This window comes from Lagopus muta, chromosome 1 (assembly GCF_023343835.1).
Source record: "Lagopus muta isolate bLagMut1 chromosome 1, bLagMut1 primary, whole genome shotgun sequence".
Lineage (NCBI taxonomy): Eukaryota > Metazoa > Chordata > Aves > Galliformes > Phasianidae > Lagopus > Lagopus muta.
Window position 1 is genome coordinate 138,301,672 of NC_064433.1, and position 23,890 is coordinate 138,325,561.

The 23,890-nt window shown below is 37.0% G+C and overlaps 1 protein-coding gene across 6 annotated transcripts in view; it reads left to right on the top strand.

Annotated features, from left to right (window-relative positions):
• ARHGEF7 (Rho guanine nucleotide exchange factor 7) overlaps nt 1-23,890 on the top strand; it is a 107,176-nt gene that overhangs the window by 77,633 nt on the left and 5,653 nt on the right. For 5 of the 6 annotated variants that reach the window (XM_048934557.1, XM_048934562.1, XM_048934560.1 and 2 more), the window contains 10 exons: nt 452-511; nt 1,689-1,835; nt 3,106-3,192; nt 5,719-5,797; nt 6,811-6,950; nt 7,598-7,822; nt 9,743-9,836; nt 12,060-12,149; nt 15,346-15,522; nt 23,777-23,876. In XM_048934557.1, coding sequence (XP_048790514.1) covers nt 452-511; nt 1,689-1,835; nt 3,106-3,192; nt 5,719-5,797; nt 6,811-6,950; nt 7,598-7,822; nt 9,743-9,836; nt 12,060-12,149; nt 15,346-15,522; nt 23,777-23,876 — 1,199 coding nt within the window. The remainder of the gene's footprint in view (nt 1-451; nt 512-1,688; nt 1,836-3,105; nt 3,193-5,718; nt 5,798-6,810; nt 6,951-7,597; nt 7,823-9,742; nt 9,837-12,059; nt 12,150-15,345; nt 15,523-23,776; nt 23,877-23,890) is intronic. The other variant, XM_048934558.1, reaches the window with a different exon arrangement.

The following is a 23,890-nucleotide window of genomic DNA, read 5'->3' on the forward strand; positions in this document are numbered from 1 at the left end:
TTTTCATCTTATAGGCGAGACTTGTGGGCTGTGAAGGAGAAAGAGAAACTATTACTAGTTTCTGAGTCACATGGTTTGGCAGTCAATGACTCTGAAGGAAATGTGATTTATTTATAATAAAAGGCAACAAGCCAAATAAAACCTTTTAAAATCTACACTTCCTATTAGGAGTTCAAGTTGGTAAGCAATTCTTTGTGTCCAGAAGGACCTGTAAAATGTCCTTGACCCTGTTGCAAGCTTAAGAGTCATCGACAACATTTCTATTTCACTTTTACTGAGAGGAAGATCACCAGTATTTTGAATGGGAAGACTATGGAAAGAGAACAGAAAGGTTGAAAAGCTTTTATTTTGTGGCATAGTTTATTTGCTCTTAGGTAAGCCTATAAGCATTTTTGTTATTATTTTTACTAAAACTAAAATTTTTATTGTATGTTTTTCTCCTTGCTTTTAGGATTATCATCCAGATCGTCCAGATATTCAAAAATCCATGACAGCCTTCAAAAACCTTTCTGTAAGAGGAATGAAAAATAGATTGTGTATATTTTCAGCAGCATGCTTTCCAGCTTAATCTCTGTTGCTTTTATAATGTGAAACACTTTTGTACACATCTGTATAAGAAAATTTTGTGAAAGTTTTGGGATTTGGGAGATTAATGTAGTTTGTGGGCAGAGCTAAGAACTGCAGATTGTTGGGGAGCTACAGCAAATAGACTATTGACAGAAGAGCATTCTGCATCTGTCTGCTCTCTTGTGCTTCCTTTTCCTTTCTATGTGCACTTGTGACCTACAGATTGTATTTTTGAGATTTTACAAAGGTGCATTCATTCTTGGGGTGTAGTATTGGAGTTGAGGGAGAAGTGATAATGGGATGGGCAAATGAGGATGGGAACGTAGGAACTTTAAGTAATGAAGAGAATAAGCCTGCTTGGAACAGATGAGTTGTTATTGTCATTTAAAGGACAATAAATCTTAAATTTGAAGAGTGCAACTCTTAAATTTAGGAAGTACAGCTGCAAGAGATGTATTTCTTGCATTCTCAATTACAGTAAACTTAACTTTAGTGTTTCCTGTTAGCAGTGTATCCTGCTAGGTGGCACTTCCTATTTTTTTTTCCATTTTAAAGCAGAAATTGTACTGTTTTCTGTGTTCAGAAGAGGTTTGAGGATCCCCAGTTCTGAGTGCTTCACAAATGAGAGGAAACAATTCTTGAGAAAAATTCAAGTGAGATAAGATGGGAGTATGGTTAGTGAAAATAAGTTGGCAGGAAATGTAACAGAAATAGGAGCAGAAGGTTGTACGCATTCAGCTTGCACAATTGACAAGTCTCTTCTAATTCAAGTCCATTTTGTGTGTAAGCCATATGGATTCAAGACAGCTGTGTTACTGCTTCCTGCTCAGCCTAGCTGTTTTGTGTTACAAATCCTAAAATGTAAAGGAAAGGAAATTTAAAAAATGAGGATGTGACTACGAATTTGTAATTGAAGTTGGTCTATTAAAGAAAGAAATAATATTGAAGTTAGCAAGATTAGTTTTATGCTGGTAATTGTAATATAAAAAACGCTTCATATTCAGGTACTGTCTGCTGTGTACTACAGTGACAATGGTAAATATATGGTGGTATTTCTACCCTCAACCTGTTCCATGTTGATAGAGTTGATACAAGAGAATATTTTTGCCTCTGTTTGTTAGGCACAATGTCAAGAAGTACGGAAACGGAAAGAACTTGAACTACAAATATTAACAGAAGCAATCCGCTGTTGGGAGGGGGAAGATATTAAAACGCTTGGCAATGTGATCTACATGTCCCAGGTCATGATTCAGTGTGCTGGAAGTGAGGTAATGTACTTCTCACCTTTACTGTCAGTCTTCCTTTCGCTTTTGCAGTTAAGTTGGTAATCGTTTTGTAGCGGAAATAAAAATACTTTGGTATATTTTTCTAGAATAAAATCTTCCTGTGCTCATTTAAGACTTTTATGATAGAATAGGAAATAAGCTACTTGAAGATAGGTGTTCTCATTTGTAAATAGATACTGCCATGGTTTAACAATAAGTTATTCTCCTGTGTAATCAATTAAGCTTTGAACTTGTTGGGAGTTTTTGTATTGCAACCATGTTCAATCAGTTTCCTCCTTTATGTATGAGGAAAGAGGAAAGTGCTTTTGCAACTGGGTTCTTTAAAGTTTGTCACCACATATCTTGCTACCAGATGCTATGTTAGCTGTTTTAAAAAAAAATCTATCAGTAGAGCAGATAATGCATCTTCTACTGCTGCATCTTGTTTTAAAGCAAAAAAAAAAAAAAAGTCTGCACCAAACTCATTACAGTTAAAATGTCAAATGTAATGGACCCTTAGAAGTTTCTGCGTAGCAATTGCTTTTTGACTAGATATAGAACAAATTAGTTTGTGCAAAAGCATTTGCTTTTTGTCTTTCAAATGATGTATGCTTTTGTAAAGACTGAAAAACAAATAGAAACATGGTATAGCAAAGGTGTTAGAAATTGAAGCAATCACTTAAAAAAAGAATATATTTGTCATTAAAATCAAAACTTTGTGTTAATGCTAATCTTAAGTGCAACCATCAGATTAAAAGAGAACAAAGCAATGTTGTTTCCATTCTGAATATAAGCATTAATACTTTCATAATATTTTTCTAATTCTGATGCTAATCTGATATTTTGTAAAAATCTGATTTTATATTTGAGAGACAGAAGTCCTGACATTATAGCAACAGTATCCAGTCAAGTTTTGTATATTGTATATACATATATTTTTAATGTTCTTGGATTCAGTGAAATCAGCAAATTGGGTGTTACTAACTTAAACAAGGCTAGTATTCCACCCAAACTGTAAAAATTAATTCTTTAAATGAAAAGGCTCTGCTTTCCAGGAAGGAATATAGGCATGTCACTAGCAGTTTTCAAAAAGAAAATGAAAAAATTCTCACTTGTTCTACCATTGTGGGAGTTTAATTTTGCTAGAGACAAGTGTTTGTGGTGTAACTGTGGAGTTGTAATTTTGCTGATCATTTTAAATAATGTAAAACATAAAAAGGAGAGAAGGTTCTTGTGATGTTGTATTTACTTTTTTATTTTCTTTTTTTATAAGGAAAAGAATGAAAGGTATCTTCTTCTCTTCCCTAACATTTTGTTAATGTTGTCTGCCAGCCCAAGAATGAGTGGGTTCATTTATCAGGTAAGGTAATACGTTTACATCTGTGTAAATGCTGGCATGTATTTTTGCCAAACGTTTCATAGAAAACTTGGATTGTTAAACTTCCACTTTCACAAGTAGCAAAGGTAGCTTCTGCAACAAGAACTGATCATTCATTTAAAACAAAACCAAGAAAACAACCTAGAACAATGAGGGGAAAAAAACCTGTTTCTTCATTAGTAGTGATTCATCTGCCATTTGGGACTCCTATGTGGTTGTCTGCATCCAGTCACAAACTGTGTGACTTTATTAGGAGAAATTAAATTGTAAAGTTCACTTTTTGTATTCGTGGGAGTAGCTGAATTTATCTGACTGTGTTGTGTTAGGTAGTTCAGTTAGATAATTAAGCTTCTGTTAGCTTTGTGCTGCTCCTAATAACCTTTGGTCAGTGTTTTGTCCTGATGTAGATGGACAAAGATATTAAGAAAGGCAGGTGAGTGCTAGATCTCAAGTAGCAGAGCCAGAATTCTCAGTGAAGGCAGATGCTTGTACACTGGTTACAGAAGCAACTGACTGTAAATTTTTGTGCTAAGAAACACGCAATATAGAATTAAACAGTGAATCTGTCAGGCTTAATTCTGTCCTCCTGTTTTACATTGCATGTGCTTTTTTCCTTCTCTGTCCCATTTTGTCCTTCAGGTGCACAGCATTGTTCAGTAAATAAGCAATTTTCTGTGCACTTATTTTCAGCATCTGTTCAGTATGTTCATGACACTTCCTTAGTATTTACTGCCCAATCCTGTGTTGAATGCTAAACTATTAATTTCTCATAAGTTCTAATGTGATTTTTTTTTTTTTTTTCCTCAACACTAAGCACTCCTTAAATCATAATGTCTGCATTCTCATAGCAAGGCAAAATTGTTTAATCACTCTGAGACAGTGCTTGGAGAGTGAGACAGTGAGGCAGTGGCTTTGGAGCTGTGTCAGGATTGCACGGCATTTGCCATCCGGATTTCTATTTTGAGGTTCTTGTCTTCTAAGTAGGACATGAGCAGATGAAAGATGCAACTCCCTCAGTTGTTCCAAAAGAAAGAATGTCCTTGAAGTCAGCATCTGTACCTGATTTATGCCTTACTGTCTCTTTTCCTGATTGGTGCATGTTTATAAACTGAGAAAAGAAGAGAGTTCCTGATCGTTGAAGTTTAGGTATAAGCTGCAGCTTCTCTGACTTTACAGTATATTCTCTGTGTAGTTCTGAGTATTTGATGTCAGCAGATGTCAGGTGTTCCGGGTCATAGAGCTGGTATTTGCTATGTGAGTTAATGGGGAATGTATTTAGCAGTAGTAAGTGGAAGTTGTCAGGAGTGCAAACGGTGTTTTATGAGAGAGTCTCACAACTGTCTGTTGAAAGGAAGGAGAAAGCAAGCTCTCTCTGTATCTGTACTTCTGGTTTCCATGTGGCTCAGGTGATGATCATTCTGTTGTCAGTCTCTTGCCTGGTGCATTCCCAGATTCTCTTTTTGTTTGTATCTTCAATTCTTGCACCTCACTTCAGTGTGGCTATGCTGTGTTGGTCAGGAACCAGCAAAAAACTGGAAAACAGATTTTAGGCTGCATTGTAAGGTACAGCACTACCATCTTTCCTTCACTGGAAAAGTTGTAGCAAAAAACCTTTTCTTTGGCATCTTATGATTGAGCATGTTTTGTGCATAGAGAACACCAAGTGATTTCAGATCAACTTGTAAGAAGCCTTTGTCCATCCTGCAGTCACTTTAAAAAAATAAAAAAAATTCCCCTTCTTTGGAGCCAAAATTCCTCAACTCATTGCATTTGCACTTTTGCCAGCGTGTTCTGAATAGTGCTTCTGTGCAAGAGAATAAAGAATCTGTCTTAGAGAACTTCTTAATAACATTGCATTTTTGGTAAAGCCTTTCATCCTGACAGCGTTGCATTTTTACCTGTTCTTCTGTGTTTTGAAAGGGACAAAAAGTTATCCCAAACCAACTTTTCCAGACTGGTTGGGCTTAAAATGAGAGTAGGTTTGTTTTCTTAATATATTTGAGAGTGAGTTTGAGAGCAGTGTGGATATTGGAGATGTAAGTCTTCAGTATATAATTGATGGATTTATTTAATGAAATCTTCCTTTCTAAATATACCACAAACAAAATTTGTTTGCAGATATATATGCTTTCAGGTCAGTCACCGTTGCTTCTGATCTTGTGACAGGGATGACCCTGAATGTCTCAGTTCCCAGAACTTGAGACTATGATGGATGACCGCTGTTACGTTTGTATGGATTTGTAGCCTGCATAGGTATCAAATAGACTCATTAAAGTCACAGGTGTTATTTGCAGGTGTTTGGCTTGAAAACTTTTGTTACAAAGTGCCTGTGTGGATTTGAAAATATTTTAAACCCATCAGCATGTGTTTGTGTGATTGCCAGTTTACTGTGTTGCACCTGTGTTCATTCGGAACTTTAAGTTGTATACATTTTACTTGGTAATTTGTTGGTGTATTTTGGCTTCAACTTCATCATTAACTGCTTATTTTTTTTATTTTTTTTTTAAGGGGAAGCTACCAATGACTGGAATGACTATCACAAAGCTAGAAGACAGTGAAAACCATAAAAATGCATTTGAAATATCAGGTACTAGTTATAAATATTTTTATTTGCTGTTTACTAGACTGTGCTGCTCTCTGTAAGGAGGGGAATTTCAGACAGTCTGGAGGAGCTTTAATCAAGATCTCTCCTTTAGAAATGGTCAGTCTCTTTACTGAGAGACCTTCTGTAGCTCTGCTGTTCATGATTGCAGTAGTGCTTGTTTTGGATGTTTTCTGTCTATCAAGTGATTTGTTTTAGCATGTAACTTAATTCCCTGGGCCCAATAAAGTCAGAATCTTAGGAATATACTTTTGGAGGAAAATCCCCACAGTGGAGACTTACACCTTCATTTGTTTCCTGGATCATTTCTGCCTCCAAGCAGGTTGTGTTTCACTGAAGTAATATTGAGGCTCTCAAGTGGCAGGCAGCGTAACACATCAGTGCTTTGAGGTGGAGGGAAAAAGCAGTTGATGGTACTTGTTCTTCTGAGATAACAGCTATGAAGCTGACCTCGGATGAGGAATGTGGTGGGTTAAGATAGACTTAACTGTAGAAATTAGAGGTAACCCTTGGTAAAATTTTCCAGAGGTGTTCCTAAGTGACTCTTGCCTCATCTTTCATATTAGATTTGGTCTGACCTCAAGACCTTCTCTGAACAATACTTTATGATTTTTCCTATGCTGAAGCTTAAGGACTAACGAGTGACATTGTAGGCTATACATTAGCTTTCGTGGGAAAGATGGAAAAGTATAAAGCTACTGGATTCACCCTTTGGAGCTGAGGGTGGTCCTGTCTCTTACATATAATAGTTGTAATAATTGTGTTTAATTATCAAAGAGAGAAAAACAGGTATAATTCTTTTGCTTCATAGACAAATAAATATGTAGAAGAAATGTTATCATATAGAAAAATGTTGCTGTTTTTCCAAAAATACTGGTTAAATTTTTTGCATACTAATTGATGAATATAATGTTTTATGAAATGAGCATCATGTGTTATTGTGTCAGTTTGACTAAGTTGTTCTGTGGTTTCCTACATCTTATTTTTATGTCACCTAGGAACTATGATTGAAAGGATATTAGTGTCATGTAACAACCAACAAGATTTGCATGAGTGGGTCGATCACCTGCAGAAACAAACCAAAGTCACAACTGTTGGGAATCCCACCATTAAACCTCATTCTGTGCCATCTCACACAGTAAGAAAACACTTTGTCATTGAAGTGAATCAGTAGTGTGTACAGAACTAGGTTATCTGGCAAATGTGCTGCTATGTTAAGCGTTTTCTTTGACTATTAGTAGCAAAACCTATATGCTACAACTACAGCTTGCTTCAAAGTATTGTTTTGTTTTTAATTGCATGAGGGAAGAGTAGGATGTTTAGTTTTTGGTATAATAGTTTAACAAGGTTAAAAGAAAAAAAAAAAAAGGCAGTTCTGTTTTGACTGCGTAGTATGTCATCATCTTTTAAGTATCCTTAGAATAGTAGGTTTTAACTGATGATGATGTACTTGAGTCTGTGGAGAAACAATTTCCTTTTGTTGGCATCTTTTGTATTCTGGAGTTGATGTGAATGGATCTTAATTTAACTCTGAGCCTTGTGGTGAAAGAAATGGGAGCCAGGCTGCTTGAAGCTGTTCTTTCTCTAATGCATGCTTTCTGTGTGTTAGACAAAATGTTTTTATGCTCAGTTTTTCCAAATAGTAGTTCAGTATTAAAATTTTAAAAACTCTTAAGTAATAGACAAAAGGACTAGATGAGAGATTTTCACTGGATCTTTATGATAGTTTGCCTTTATGATGATGACATGCTTTCTTTCCCTTCCCACAACCATTGTCTTTGACAGCTTCCTTCCCATCCAGTGACACCCTCCAGCAAGCACTCGGACAGCAAGCAGATACCACTGACTCCTGCATATCACACTCTCCCTCATCCGTCACATCATGGGACTCCACATACCACGATAAACTGGGGACCTCTGGAACCTCCTAAAACACCCAAGCCCTGGAGTCTGAGCTGTTTACGGCCCGCACCTCCTCTACGGCCTTCAGCAGCACTTTGTTACAAAGAGGTGAGGTGCAGCAGACAAAAAATGTTACTGCATAGCCTGTCTACGGTGAGAAATGTAACTCACATACCAACATTTTACAGTTTTGTGTGTGTGCATTAAGAGTTAGCTCTGAGTCAGTGGTAATGGACAGTGAAAGCTGTTCATTTCAAGTAGACATTTATTCTCATGGCTCAGAAGATTCAGAGGTTTGTTAGGAGCGTATGCTGACACCTTTTCCTCCCTGCCAGGTATTTCCACTTATTTTCCAACTTCGTCATGTTAAGAAGTTTTTTTTTTTTAAAGCCATCCAACAAAAACTAGCAATTGATCATTCCAGCTTACTGCAAAGCTGCTTGCTAAGCATACTGAGGAGCATCTAGTATAAGGGATCTTCGGTTCTTGAAAGTGCAGTATGAAATCATTCTGAACAGCTGTGGGGGTATAATGGGCTCTTGGTTCACAGCTTAGATTTTAAGATGCTGTTGTAGTTTTTAATTAGCATATGGTATGAAGCAGGAATCTGCTCTAAGAGAAATAACGATGGGGGTAGGTTAATTTGGTCTTTCCATTACACTGTGCGTGGCTCTGTAAATACTGAGAAACTATTAGATTTATGTATGAAGGTCTGCTTGTAAGAAGGAGAATGCTGAATGTTGTCCGTCATGGTGATATCTTCAGGTTTAGTATTTTTCTGTAATGCATTCTTATAATTCTAATTTAGTACAAAGCAACAGGACCCACAAAGAGTAGTAAACTTGGAATCATAGAATCACAGCATGGTTTGGGTTGGAAGGGACCTTAAAAGTCATTTAGTTTTAAACCCCTGCCCATGGGCAAGGACACCTTCTACTGGATCAAGCTGCCTAAAGTTATGCTTGTGAACATTTTTTGTCTTCAACCATATGATGCTAAGAGAACAATGTTATTTTGAAGGCATGTGAATTTGCAGTTTAAACACAACCTAGTGCAGTGTGGTTGGTTTTTTTTGTTTGTTTGTGCTGGGTGTGCATTTGTGACAGTTTTGACTTTCTTTTTTCCTCGCTTTGTACATCTGCTAAGCAGCAGGGTGTAAGTGATAGGTGGCCTTCAATTAAGTGGTTAGTATTTGGGCTTGGTTGCTACAAGAAGTTCTCCAGTTTAGCTCTACAACATATTCATCTCTTTGTAAGTTAAACTGCTTTCGTGTCTTTTATGTACAGCGCTGCATTCTCCAATATGGTTAAGTTTTACTCATGTGTTTAAACACTCAGGTGTTTAACCTATGACAGCATTCAGTTTATCTTCATCATCTCCAGTCTGTCCTGCCCATTTACCTTTTTACCCTCTAGTTCTGTACTTTTATAGAGGATGGCTCATGCCTGTAAGGTAAGGGGTAGATGAGAATATTCCTTTTTGTTCCTGTAAAACTAGCAGTTTCTCAAAGTTAGCATTGTTTCTCTAAATCAGCATGACTATATTTAGAGCAGAAATGCTGTTTGTAGCTGTATTTCTTTTGCTGTAGGTCTGTTCTGATAAAGCTCCAAACATTCAGAAATGCTGACTTTAAAAAATATAAGTATACTACCTCCCAAGCTTCCTTTTTTGGTCCTTTTTTAACCTGCTTCTAAGTAGACAAATTAAATGGGTTGTTTCTTCAAAGGTTAAGGGAAAAAAGTGCATATATATGCTTTTGTGCTGCTTTTGCTCCAGTTCCCAAACAGCCTGCATGCTTTTGCTGCAGCTTTTTTGTATATTTCTGTTCACAGAACAGATAAAATACCCAACTTAGTGTATGGTTGGTGGAGGGATAGAAACGAAATGAGCTGGTTCAGGCAAATCTCATGTGCCAAAGAATATTAATAAACTGAATTATGGCACCATGTGTCTTAGAAACTAACCTTTGAAATATTTTAGAGAAGCTCTACTCTTTTTTTTTTTATTTTTTTTATTCTCCCCACACAGGATCTAAGTAAGAGCCCTAAAACCATGAAAAAGCTGCTTCCCAAACGCAAGCCAGAACGGAAGCCATCAGATGAAGAATTTGCACTGAGAAAAAGTAAGAGACTTGAACAAATATCTGCATAGTACAAAGACTGGAATTAACATCAGTTTAATATCTTTACAAGTTAGATGTACAGTCTAAATAGTCTGGTTTCCTCTCCCCTGGCAGGGGAAAGAGGGTAGGTATCTACAGAGGACTGTTTCATTTATTCACCTTAGGCACTTATGTCACACTGGCATAAGCAGCTTTCTAGAGTCATGCAGTTGACTACAGAATACAGGAACTTATCCAAGGCTAGGTGGGAGGCATTCTGCTTTTCTGTGTTAATGTGTGTGCGTAGATGAGGAAAAAAAGTGTGGGGAGGAAGGCAGAAATAGCAGGATGATGCACAGAGATTTATTTATTTCTAATTATGAGTCTGTCAGCAGCACTTGTACTGTGTTGCTTTTTCTATTTAGCAATTAAATAGCTTGCAAGTTTAATCTCAGTATGTTTAGAGATTCTTTTTTAACTTCTACCACTTGGATAATGTTATTGCTCCCACCAACAAGTAACTGTTTTTGGTACCTTTACTTTAGGTGGCACTCATACCCTCTGATCAGATGTGTTCTATGAGATCCAATCATTGCAGGCTACTATGTGGTCAGAGAAAGGTGCTTGGTCCTGAAGCAGACAAGCAGACTAGGTCAGGTGATGTAGGGTGTTGAAGTGCCTTGTAAATTTGTGGGAATGGATGATCCAATTGCTTGTGTCACTAAAAGATAAGGCGTTTAAAATAGCTGATGTTCACACTTGAAGGCCAGAACCTTTTATTCCAACTTCTGCTTTTGTGTCTGCCCTTTGCTCGTGAGCTTCTTAAGTCATGTGCCTTGACTGCTGAATACATGAAGTATGTTACTGTTAACATTGTCTCTCCTTCTATCAGACAGCTTTTCAGGATTTCGTTAGTTTTCATCTTGTTACTGGCATAAGGAAGAAAATTAGATTTAACTACAAAATGATAGTAAATTGGTTGTCTATTGTCCAGCATTATACAATGCACTCCATTCTAGTCATGTCCCTGATACTTGCTACAGTATTTTAGGTCTGCTTTATTGCATTCAGTGTGCAGCATGTGTATAGTCTTTTAGTAAATATGCGGAGTAGCTTCTGTTTGTTCAGAATAGATTAGAAGTATATCTTGGTTGTAGAAACCCAAGTTAACTGAGTTTTTAAAGTATCAGTGAGAGCTGAGGTAGTAACAAGCTCTGATACTCAGCATTACATGGAAACTAAATGTCTCTGTATGGGCTTGGACGGTGTATATGCGTGTGAGTCATGGCCCTCATTTACTCCATGAATGTCTGGGTATGTTTTTCTTTCATGATAAAGTTTATAGCTTGAAAGAAGCTTCTAAATATTTGTCATCTGGCTCACACTTCATTTAAACATGAATTGAACCTTCCTTAATTTTTAAAAAATTATTATGGATTGACCAAATAAGAGGCATCCTTATTTAAATCTGTCCAAACTCTTAAACACCTTTGTAGCTAATTATGGTTATGGCTCTCTGTAATATGAAAGAGCCTTTTTTCTAGTTTGTTCTTATTCCTCGCTGTAGAAGATAGCACGTGGTGAGTTGCTGTTTTCATCAGCCTAAGCATCAGGCATAAATAGAAGCTTCACCTTTAAAATGAGATTTTTTTCCCCACCAGTAATTAGAAGTAATGAGTAATTAGAAGCTTAAGTTCTATTGTAGTGCTCCTTCAGCCTGTGGAGATGTAAGAGTTTTCCATTGAAGGATTTCTACCAAAATTAAAGCTTTCTGATAGATAGGTTTGTGTTTTATAGCAGACAAATGAAAGAAAGGCGTTTCAGCTGAGTGCCCTCTCAGTACTGATTTCAGAAGTGAAATATTTGTTTTGCTGTGGTAATGATATGGTGCTGCTTTGTAACGGCAACACAAAATTCAATTATTTTTCTTGCCTTGAAAGAGAGGGAACTTGCACTTTGGAATGCCTGCATCTCTTGAACTATGGGTAAACCATACCTAGTCAAGATACTTCAGCAGTTAGTTTGTCAGGCAATCCTGACAATTTCTCTTTCCGTTGTTACTTTCAGTCATTGAAGCTTGATTTTTGAAATGATTAAGAATTCTAAAGGCTTGATTAGACTAAACTTTGGTCTCAATTCAAATATGTAGAATTTAGCTTTAAACAAACATTGTTTACAAAGGCCTGTCTGTAGTAAGAAACACATGCCCATATTTAAAATGTTGTTGTTTTCCATTGTTTCTAGGTACAGCTGCTTTAGAAGAAGATGCTCAAATTCTTAAAGTCATTGAAGCATATTGCACAAGTGCCAAAACACGTCAAACACTAAACTCAAGTAAGTTAGAAAATACTGGTACAACTCACTAAGCCACGTATCAGGTTGTTTTAAAAAAGATAAGTGTAGTGTAAGCGGTCTCAGAACTTGATAAACAGCAAGCTGGACCTGAAATAAGTTAATAATCTGATTTTGGCTTAGTAATAGTGCTTGAGTGATTATGTATTTGGAAGCCAAGGTTCATATTTATGTAGGTCTTACAATGCTTATTTAAAATAAATTACAAGTGGCTACCTGGATTTAAAATTGCCAATGAATCAGAGGTTTTGAGGTGTCTTGCTAGAATATGACTGCTGTCCAATGTGGTTTTTGGTAAATTTCAAGAAGTTGTTGGTAAGTATTGAGGAACAAAGAATAAGTCACACTTGTGGAGAAGTGTTCTTCTGTCTTATTTGGTTCAACAGTTTTCTTTTACGGGAAAGTAACGTGAACCTGTACAAAGTTTTTTTTATTGCCAGCCATTTTTAGTATTAATTACAAACTTTAATCCTATGTCGTGACTTCAGGAGAAACTGTTCTGAGATCTTTCTGTTGCTTAAAGCCATTTATAGTTTCTCAGATCAATATCTAGCATATTGAAAACTTGTAACGTGCCTCTGGGGTCCTCCTTCATTTAATCCAAATCAAGGTTGCCATGTGGAGTTCCTCTGTGTTGTAAGTAAAATGTTGCTCAAAGCAGGGGGAGTCCATCAGCATGTGTTCTGCTTACACAAGAAAGGAGAAAATGCTGTTAGGTTTGTTCCAGTTTGCACCGTTTTCACACTGACGATTAAGGATTTAATTGGTGTCCTTGAAATGCTGTATAATGATGCTGGAGTACCTGGCTGTTTTTGCTATTGTCAGGAATTAGAAGGATAGATATTAGGAATAACTCCTAGTCTATTGTTTAAATTAGTATTAAACACTGTTACTGCTAGCCACAGGTCTCTGTGCCCATGTCCAAGCAGAAGCACTTTCTACAGACAGGTGAGAAGTCTCAGAGTGCAGTTGCAGGCCTAGATCACATATTTACATAATACATGTTCACTTATTGTTATCACCTTGAAAAATGCAAAATTTTGTATTTGTGTGTACTTCAAAAATGGGAATATAACCCTTGTATTAGCTGTTACTTCAAATGCTTTAAAAGCCTGAAACCTGCATTTTAATTTTTGATCTCGACAAACTGTAGATCTCCAAGGTGATAATGATCAGTTTGACAAATTGGCTACTATAACACTATTTTTTATTGATGTTTGACCAGTTTTCTGGCTCTGCAGTCATTATTGTAGTGTGTTGAATTGGATAAAAGGAAATTAATGTGTTCAAAATTCTGGAGATACGCTGTTGTTCCAACAAAATTAATTGAGACGTTGCTGTTAACTGTATTGGATTTGTTGATTATGTTGAAGGATACTGTGACAAGAAGTGGTTGGGGAAACATTTGCACTTGCACAATTGTGCGTGCAGGCATCTAATGGATATGATATTTTGCTTGATGTTTTTTTTTCCTTTCTATGTATATTTAAGAAATATACATGGTGCAGTTGGGTATCATTGCATACATCAGAAGTCAGCAGCTTTTATTTGCTCATAATTGCAGCAAGAAACAAGTGTTTTGCTGCTTTGTTTGGAAAGAGTAATGTTGCCATCTAATACATCAAGTTTCTGAAGGTCCCTTTGTAGATGGGAATTGGAAATTGGGGGAAAAATGATGCTGGGATTCTTTCTGTGGAGCATTGGTCAGTGTAGAAAAACAGAATGAAAGAATTGCCCATCAGTGAAATATTCCACTTTTACATATCAGTGGCTTACCTCTGTTAGTTCTCTACCTGGCCCTCCCATCACTGATTTGGTATTTCTATTAGCTGCATCTTAATGCAAAGCCCCGGAGGTGCTGCCCTAGGCAATGCCAGCTTTGTGTTGCTTTGGCACCAGTGCACGTTGGATGGGAGTTTCCTTTTTGAAGGTGGGGAGGATGTAGGGATTAGTTATATATGCAAATAAAATAACCATCAGGCTCCTCTGTTGCTTATATCCTGTGTTTACTTCACATTTCTATTCCAAATGAAGGCTTAAATCTTTTGTAGTGTCCTGCAGATTTTGGCTTGTAACATGGCCACTTACATAGTTTCAGTTTTCAGATACTACCAGGCTTTTTTTTTTTTTTAATTCAAAAACACAACAAAAACCAGAACAAAATAGCAACACAACAACAAAAAAAATCAAAAAGGGCAAATAGGTGAGAGAAAGTGTCTTTAATCATCTTTATCAACTATTCTAAGCGTTTAAAGTATCTAAATACAAAGACAGATTCAGATAGAGGTCAGTTAGAAGAGGTGTGTGAGGGTATGTGAGGCACCAGACTGTATTGCTGTTAGTCTCTTGGCCTTGTTTTTCTGTCAATCCAGTTTCTACTTGGTTAAACAAATAACAGGGTTACAGGCACAAAGAAGCTTCAGCTTGGCAATCCCTTTGAGTGGGTATGAGATGGTGCTGCACATGTAGAAAGTTTGGCAGCTCTGCTCTGCATGAGAACCTTGCTTTTTTTCCCCCTGCATTTTCCTCTTTGTAATAGTGACACAAGCACTTATGTGGCTGTATTGTGAGCTGGTGGGAAATTGTCTACCTGAAAAATAAAAATGAAGGGTTAATTACCATTTGAAGCTGTTCCCTGACCTGGCTCACCAAGCAGCTGTACAAATGGCTGTGTCATTGCAAGGGAGGGAAAGGATGAAGGTATGGATGTGTAATGGGGAAGGGGCTATTGCTTTTCACATTAGCACTGGGTCATGCTGGCTTGCTGTGTTTATTGCTCTGTCCCAGATCAGATTGCCCCCAGACCAGAACTGATTCTTTGCTTGAAAAGAACTGATCTCCTTCATCCAAAAAAATCTACCCTCAAACAAGATTTTGGTTACTTAAAATTCTCAACTGAGACTGCTTGTAAGCTTAAAAAACGCTTCAAAAATTTTATTGTAACAGTTCAAAAACTATTACAGTGAGTGTAATTTATACCTGAATCCCAAACAAAAAAGAAAATGAAAACAAGAAAAAGCTTTGGTGCCTTTTTAACAATATTTTCTCTTTTCCTTCTCTTCCCATCACCTTTTGCTTTTATTTCATGTGTTTGGTTGTGGCTATTCCTTACGTTCTCCTCCTCATCCCACCTCTGCCTATCCACATCCACCATTTCATTTCACCTATACATCCTTAGCATGGCAAGGCACTGACCTGATGCATAATCACGTCTTGGCTGATGATGACCAATCAAGTCTAGACTCCTTGGGTCGTCGCAGTAGTCTTTCTCGTTTGGAGCCTTCAGACCTCTCAGAAGACTCTGACTATGACAGTATATGGACAGCCCATAGTTACAGAATGGGGTCTACATCTCGTAAGAGCTGTTGCTCATATATCTCTCACCAGAACTAATGCACTTCTGAGCTTTTTCTTAACAAATGCTTGTTGTATCACAGCCTGCTTTTCTTAGATGTTTTCTTGCTGTTCCTTGTCTCTTTAATGTGATATTTTAACAACTTCTGAGGGAGCTTCTGAAACTTCAGTTATACCTGGTGGAAGGCTCTATTGCCGATGCACATACAAATAAGTCGTTCTAAAAAGTGTATATCCTACCAAGGATGATATTTCTTGAGAGTTTTTTAAGTGACAGATATTAATTTGTAGCTCTGAATGGTCTTTACTTCTGGTTTTGGTCAGTGTAGCAACAGGTCCTTTTTTCTTTTTTTTTTTTCTCCTTTTGAATACAGCACATTTTTGTATTTTGTACTGAAACCATACTGGCTTATGAGCTGAATGCCAGCAATATGGAAATACTTCAGTGATAGCTGTTGAATTTTCTACATATTATTAACAAAACATGGAGCTGGTAGTAAGAAAAATCCGGTTTAAAATTAACAGTACAAGAGCTATGAAATCATTCAGATTCACATATCTGGCCCATTTGTTTGGAAAAGCGTTTGCTAATCCATGAGAACTTGTTTTTATACTGCTGTCTCTTTGTCGTTGCTTAGACGTCTATATGAAGGATTGCACTGCTCTCCCTCTCACCCTCAATCTGGCGCTTGTCATGAAAACCCAGCAGTCCATGCTCATTACATGCAGTGTTTTGATAATCTCATATTACCCGTGGTCATATTGTCACTTTACTGTATGCAGTAGCGTGGCAGAAAACAGGGTGTAGATGTTTACTTGCCTGTTAAAATACACAGCTTTCAAATGACCATTCTTCCTGAAAAGACGAGATGAAAATCGTTCCTCAGCTGAAAGCTCAAGTGTTCAGCACCTGAAACTCTAGGTACAACTGCAATCAAACTGGCTTGTACAAAGTTCTTGAAAACAGAATGCTTGGCTTTTGGTTTTACTGTTTGGAGCATGTCTGTGACAGATTTTGTGTCTTGTAACTTTTCTCACGAGCAGGTTTGTTTTCAGCAACAGCTCTTCACCTACAATCATGTTGGCTTTTCAGAGAACTGTAACACCTTATACACAGCTGGTGGTCTTGAACCTGTACCTGGGGCATGGCTGGGGTGAAGTGTGTGTTCTGTCTTGTGGATGATGCAATTGGGATTGAAACAAAAATAAAGTGCTTTCCAAATCTTCTTTAGCATTAGAGAAAAGCAGATGATAAAAGGACAGAAATAGTTCTCGTTTTCATCAGGATCTCTGAATGCAATTCCTCTATTCCTTTAAGTGTTATCCAGTGTACAGCTATTACTCTGAGCAAATTCAGAGTAGTTATGATGCTGTTAATTGCTGCTTATTAATTGCTGCCTGGGGATTTGATCTCTCCATTTAAAAGTTTACAAGTAATTAATACCATCGTGCAGGTTACATGATCAGAAAGTTGGTAATTGCTAGATATGAATGATTACACGAGGTTATCGACATGGAGAAGCTATTTCAAAACACTTAATATTTGTAGATTTGCATTTCATCTTGCATTGTTTGATCACCTCCTTTATCTTTTATCACTGTTGCTTGTATTTGAAGGCTTGACTAACAAAAGCAGTAATGCTTACTAAACAGAATTTTTAGGGGCACATCTTACTAGCAGTCGTATATTAACTGAATGGCCAGGAACTTGTATATGTTGAACTTTTTCCTAAGAGGAGGAGTGTTGCTTAGAGAAATGAAAAACGTGTGTGTGCTCCATACCATTCCACAGTGCATCTGTAAGCCACTTCACTTCCCTTTTTCCTTTGAGTTTTTGTTCTACGTATACGGAAAGTTTGGATTGCTTTTTTTTACCCTGTTAAGCTGTGGTGTTCCAGTTAAGTAATGTTTTCTGCATTAGATCAATGATAATTCTTTTATGTCTGTTTCATGTTACAGTGTAAAATAAGTTGGAAATACAGTTGCTGCACTTGAATTTCCATATCATGCAGAATGTTTTGTTGTCAAGATTTGAAGATTTTATTGACTTTCTATGCACCAAAGCTTTGACGGTTTACCACCATTAATTATTGTAGCACTTAAGTCATTAACTTTAGTTAAAGTTCATAATTACGATCTCTAACTTTATTACGTTTAAATCATGCAGTGTTACAGACCACTAACTGTTGTGAATTGATCAGAAGTATTACTGCAACATGCTTAAAAAAAACAACAACAAAAAAAGCAAAGTGGAAATGGTGGTATTCAGTCCAAAGGTTCAGTGTTTCTATTTTTGTGGAACTTTAGTCATGGTAATAATAGTACCTTCTGTTTATGCAATTCTGTAAAATATATGTGTACAGTTACAAATATACTGGAAGGATGGAGAATCTGAGTTAGAAGGTAGGTTCAAGCCATTGTCAGCCCCTCTTCACATGGCTTACACAGTGTTCCCATGAATTGGTATTTGCTATAAATTGAAGCCAACAAGTATTAATAGCGTGTTTTGCATAATCTTGCCAAAACACAGTAATGTGTATATAGTGACGTAAAACATAGAAAAATTAATATATATTGTGCACTTCATTTGTGAATGGGAGAAGCCATTTTCAGTAGGTAACTGCCTTTTGAAAATACAAAATGGATGTATATCTGAATGTTGCATTGTACTGTACAGTATGCATATTGTTTGTGGTTGCATATATCAATTAAGTGTTTTGTTTTATATAAAAAAGGACATCTGTTATGTACAGTTGAAATAAATTTTGCATTTGCTAGACTGTGACTTTAATATTTAATTATTACACAGGGGGAAAGTACAGCGTAACTGGTAACTTAACACTTGACTCCCTTTTCTCCCAGTACCTCCTTTCTTCCCTCCCTTCTCCATAGAGGCATCAAATGCTGAAGTGAAAAAGCTTTTTTGAGTTGTGTATAATCTTTGTTTAATGTAATTGGCAACTGCAGGAAATTCCATATAATGTGCAGTACGCGTCTTGGTGTTTATTTTCTAATAACTGTTCAGAAATTTTGTCACTCACAGAACGCTTTTGTAGTCTCCCTCCCTCCTTAATTATCTTTTTTCATTTTCTGAATTGGTATATTTTCAATAAAAGCACAGTTGAATAATTGGAACAATTTCAAATGTGCTACTGCAGAACCTGTTACCAGAGATACAGTTTATGAATATATTGATTTCTACAATGTTTCTACAACTTTATTCATTTTCAGGATTTAATATCGTACATTTTTCTCTTAAAGCAAGTCATCTTGTGTTTCTGTTTTCAAAAAAAGCCATATTTGAGTGTTTTAAAGCAAAATAATCATTTAATATGTGTACTAATAGAACAAAATAGTTCTATCAAATGAACAAAACACAAAATCTAGTTCTGTTGAAAGGTCTTTTTTTTTTTTTTTTTTGCCATGACTTAAATTTAGGTTTAGCCCTCTGGTTGCATTTTTATTTGTATTGCTTAGTGAAAATGTAGTAAAGGTTGTGGGATAACTCTTTAAAATTATTGTCTTTGAAAAATTTGCCACTTCAAATAATGTGCCTGTCTTTCAAACTCTTCGTTCTGTTCTGAAGTGACTAAAGCTTGGATGTGGAGTTGTATGTTTAAGTCTAATTATTTTCTTTTTATTCATCAAAATGTTTTGCTGTAAGCTGCCTAGATCTGTCATTTGAGTCTTGTGGGTTCTTTCCTAGTTGTGAATTGCTGCTAGTAAAAAAAAAACAAAAACAAAACAAACAAACAAACAAACACCATTTTTGTGCTAGACTTTTTTGCTACTTGAAGGTTTCACAAAGAAGTTGTGTATTTTTGCACAAGATATTTAAGGGCAGACTCCCTTTTGACTTCTGACAGATCTATAGCATGAAGTATTGCCTTTCTTTTCCTCTCAATTCTTTTAATGTCAACACGCACACAGCTTGGAAGCTTTGACAGCAAATGCAGGGAGAAACAGAAGATGAATTTTGCAGGTCTGCTTATCCACTTCAGCATCTTGAATGTAACTAATGCAGTGAAAAACTGTGTTCCAAATAAGTAATTCTTATTTTCTGTTAAACATTTCCTTCCACAGGGAAATGATGTGTCTGAATACACCCAGTGGCTAACTTGTCTAAAAATTGTGTATGAACATGCATAGGTCGCTCTGAAAGCAATGCCTCCTGTTAATTTCCATGAAAGCTGTAACAGATACAAAGAGCACAATATTATTATTTGATTGAGCAAATTCTCAGCTACAGAACACTTTTTCAATAATGTCACCATCATTAGCTACTCATTTTTGCCATCAGAGAACAAGAGGCTCTGGGCAATGCATTTAATGGTCTGCATGACTGTCAGGAGCGTGGCTTGTCTTTCATGCTGCTGTCACCATTGCTGCAACGCACTGCTCAGTGCCTCAGGGTGCTCACATCCACCATTTGTTGTCCATGAATGTTCAGCACGTGTCTCTGAATGGCAGTTTTTTTCCTGCAGGGAGGAATTCCTTTGCACACCTTTGCCTCTTACACAGCTCTGTGTCAGGCACCGTGTGTCACATTGCCCCTCTGCTGCCATCTGTTGCAGGGCAACAATGAGTAATGGGGTATTGGTGGGAAGGTTCAACCCCTGCTGCTGAACCACCAATGTCCTCCTCTGACTTTGGGCCAACAAATAAGATAGGAGGCATTACTCTTGGGGCTGCCCTTGTATTTGTCTTTCAGTGGCAAGTCAGACTTCTGTCTCTGAAACTTGAAATAAATGAGATCTATGTAGCTTATGTAGAGAGCTTATTAAAGTCGGTAGAAAACAGCTATACATCCGTAAATACTATTTCTAATTTTTGACCTTTTATTGTGCATTGTTCACCCCCTTTCCCAATCATATTAAGAGTATGAAAAAGTATAAAATTGCAATTCTTTGAAGTTGTGCAGTAAAAACTCAATGGTCTGAAATTCTCAGGGTTTGGTTTGTTTGTTTGTTTTTTAAGTGAACCACCATCACTGCGAATCTAACTTTAAGCCAGAGAGTAGAACCTCATAATCTCTGGGGAGAAGGCAAGCTCATAGCACCACTGTGAATGTAAAGTACCCGGGTTGTGCCTTCTGCTCAGAACGGCTAAGTGGAAGAAAGAGCTCTGTTCTCTGACTTATGAGGGGAGCAAGCTTTGAAATGAGGCCTGAATTTAACAGCATAAAGAATGGGAAATGAATACGCGCCTCCATCTTGTTATTGGCTTAATGGGTTCATTTTTATTTTTTATTTTTAGACGTGCTGAGAACTGCTTGCTACTGACAGGCCTGCTCTGTGTGTCACGTGTGTGTGTTGCAAAGGCCTCAAGGCCTGGTGGGCTGTATTACTGTTTGCTTGATTCTGTTGGCTTAGCAAACTCAATCTCCAATTTAGGGTGCAGTATTGGTAAGAAGCACGGTAACCCTTTGTTTAACACACTAGGGCTGGGAAATACTAAAGCTGAACCTTTACTTTCTTGCTGGCATCTAAGTGAAGGTTGAATGTCAGTGGTTTCTTATTTTGCCTTTGTCTTAATTATAAAGCACTCAACATGGGATGTCTCATTCTTCCAAGATTCTGGATTTATGAGTTTCCCTACTGAAAAGTTATGGCAGCTTCCTCAGCTTTTATATTTCTCTGATCATGAAGCAGTCATTTGAGTTTGCTGCACATCCCTCTTTCTCCCTTCATTTAACATCTCCTCCAAAAAGTAAGACATAACTAAACCTCTCTAGTAAAGCTTGAGATTTTTTTTTTCCACTATAGTTATTTCTAACCTAGGACTTCTGGTTGAATTATCTCAGGAGATTTAGGAGCAGAATTTTTGGTGGTCAGTCGAACCTTCTCTTTTTGCCTGTTTGGCTTGGACTAGGGATTCTTGTGTGCTCAGTATCTAGGATTACTTAAGTTGTGACAACTTCCTGACCTGTCCTCTTAGTACAGCTCTGTGCACAGCCTGCAATGTACTCCAATGCAGCTCCCTCTTCAAGTCCTAAAGCTGTAGCTTGTAATCCTCTCTGAAGAGAAATAGTTACATGGAGTCCCTGAGAAGCTGGTGGAGGCCGAAGGATTAGTATGTGGTATATTGCTGAATACTAGTTACCAAGTAATGCTCTGTTTGAAGTTCATTCGAGATGCAGAAAAGAAATAAGGGCTTTAGGCATAAATGTTGCAAAAAAAGCAGGACAATTACATAGCTTCATTTTGCTTTTTGAACTTAACACCTCAGATGGGACCTGACACATCAAACCTGACACTTCTGTGCACGTACTCAGTTGATAACAAGATCCTCCTTTGTTGCAGGATACATGACCTATGTGTTTGTACCTTTGATAGTTAGCAAGTGCATACGGGGTTTAAAAAGCAACTTTCTGTTTACATGAGAGCAGTGAAGGTGAGGGTCACACTTGTGATGTCCTGAATTGTGCAGTAGTCGATATTCGGTGGCACAGGAAAGCCAGTGTTCGCATGAGCAGTTTACCTTGTGTAACTGTGTGTATGTGTATTGTGGGTCTCATTGTGTGTATAATGTTGGTGTTGGTTTTATTTTCATGAAGCAGTGTATTCTGTCTCAGTAGTATTGTTTATTGTACATGGATGAGGATATGCCAGTGTAGACTTTTACATGCATGTGTGTATATAACTGTATTGGATTATAAGGATTGATACAGAGACTCAGCATTTAGTAGTAGCTGGTGCCAACTAACGTCCTGAAGTAACATTTCATTAAATGCAAAATGTTACGTCTTGGTCAAATGAAGCAAAGAGGTAACCAGTTAATTAAAATAAACATAAGGTGACTTTTTTGCAGCTAAAGATTGATAGTGCAAACAAACATCCATGAGCCTGATTTGCTGTGCTTGTTTTGTAGATTGCTCCTTCCCTGCAAAATGAGGGAGGTTATTAATTCCAATGTTTTTGTTCACTTCGCAAGATCAAGAACTTATGGCTTTCAAGGACGAGATTCTGTTCTCAGATGCTCAGTTGTCTTTATTCCATGAAGTTTGACCATCATGTATTGATATGTTTGATCTTTACTTTCAGGTTAAGGAAACTACTTTCTACGTTACAGATGTTTAAACAGTCTAATGAGCTTAATGTGTGCTGCAAAACTATGTTCTCTACAAACTCATTGTTTAGAACACAAGACTGCAGCTGTTAGAAAGTCAGGATTTTCCAGTGAGCTTGAATTTCTTTAACTTGGTGTGCTGAGGTCAGATGTTTTATCATGAATTTTGGAAGAGAAACACTGTTATCACAAAACAGCTGTTCAGAGGGGGCTGTCTCCTGGAAGCATGTAACTCTGCCGTACCCGTTGAGCTGTGCAAACAGTGCTGCAATGGAGATATTCTTCATTAGTAAAAACTCTTTACAGTAAATAGGTAGGCAAGCATACGTCATTAATACTTGTATATTAGTAAAAATATGCAAGAATTTTAATGTCTTATCTGTGGTATTTGAATTCTAGACAGATGTTTAGGCAGCAGTTTACAGCCCATCTTTAAAAAATTTGTTGCAGTCTAAATAGTGTTTTTAGAGTATATACTTTATGAATGGATGCATAGCAGTTGGATTCTTCTATTATGAGCTACACCGTTAGAATTTGTATGAATTATCTTAATGTTAAAAACTGTAACGATTATAGAAAGTATTCTGAAGATGTTGGAAGGTTTTGACTGTTTGTTAAGCCGTTAAGTACTTCTGAAAGCTTATTTTAAAATATGGTGGCTGTATTACATTTATGTGACTAAAAGATTGTCTTAAAGCATATGTGCATGTTTGTGTCTATGCACATATGCAGTTGTATTGTTTGTGGTGTTCTGGGGAAAATGTTTTTAACTTTTCTGTCATTGTACCATTTTGGATTTGTATCAGTGTGAGATCAGAATCTGTCCTTGAGGCTTAAATTGCTACTTCTTAATCATAATTATCTTCCTCTGACTCAGCTATGGTGAATTTGTATAGATCTTGCTGATAGTTGACCAGTGCCCTATTCACTGAACTGTGTAGCATCCCCATCAATAATGCAGAGGAGTTATCATCACCAGGATGGAAATGTTAGACTATAGTTTTTAATTGTAAGGCTGTGGTTTCGAATATAAAAACATCAGTAATCTGTGTGTATGAAGGGAAGGGGGGGAATTGAAAGTGATATACCTTGGTCATGTGGGTGTATTGTGCAATGAATGAAATAATGATTAAAATTCCCCAGTGCTGCTTGCTAGGTTCTCATTTTGTAATCTATTTTTACAACAGGTTCCCGCAAAGAATCAGCTCCTCAAGTCCTGCTTCCAGAAGAAGAGAAAATCATTGTAGAAGAAACTAAAAGTAATGGTCAGACTGTTATAGAAGAGAAGTAAGAGAACATTT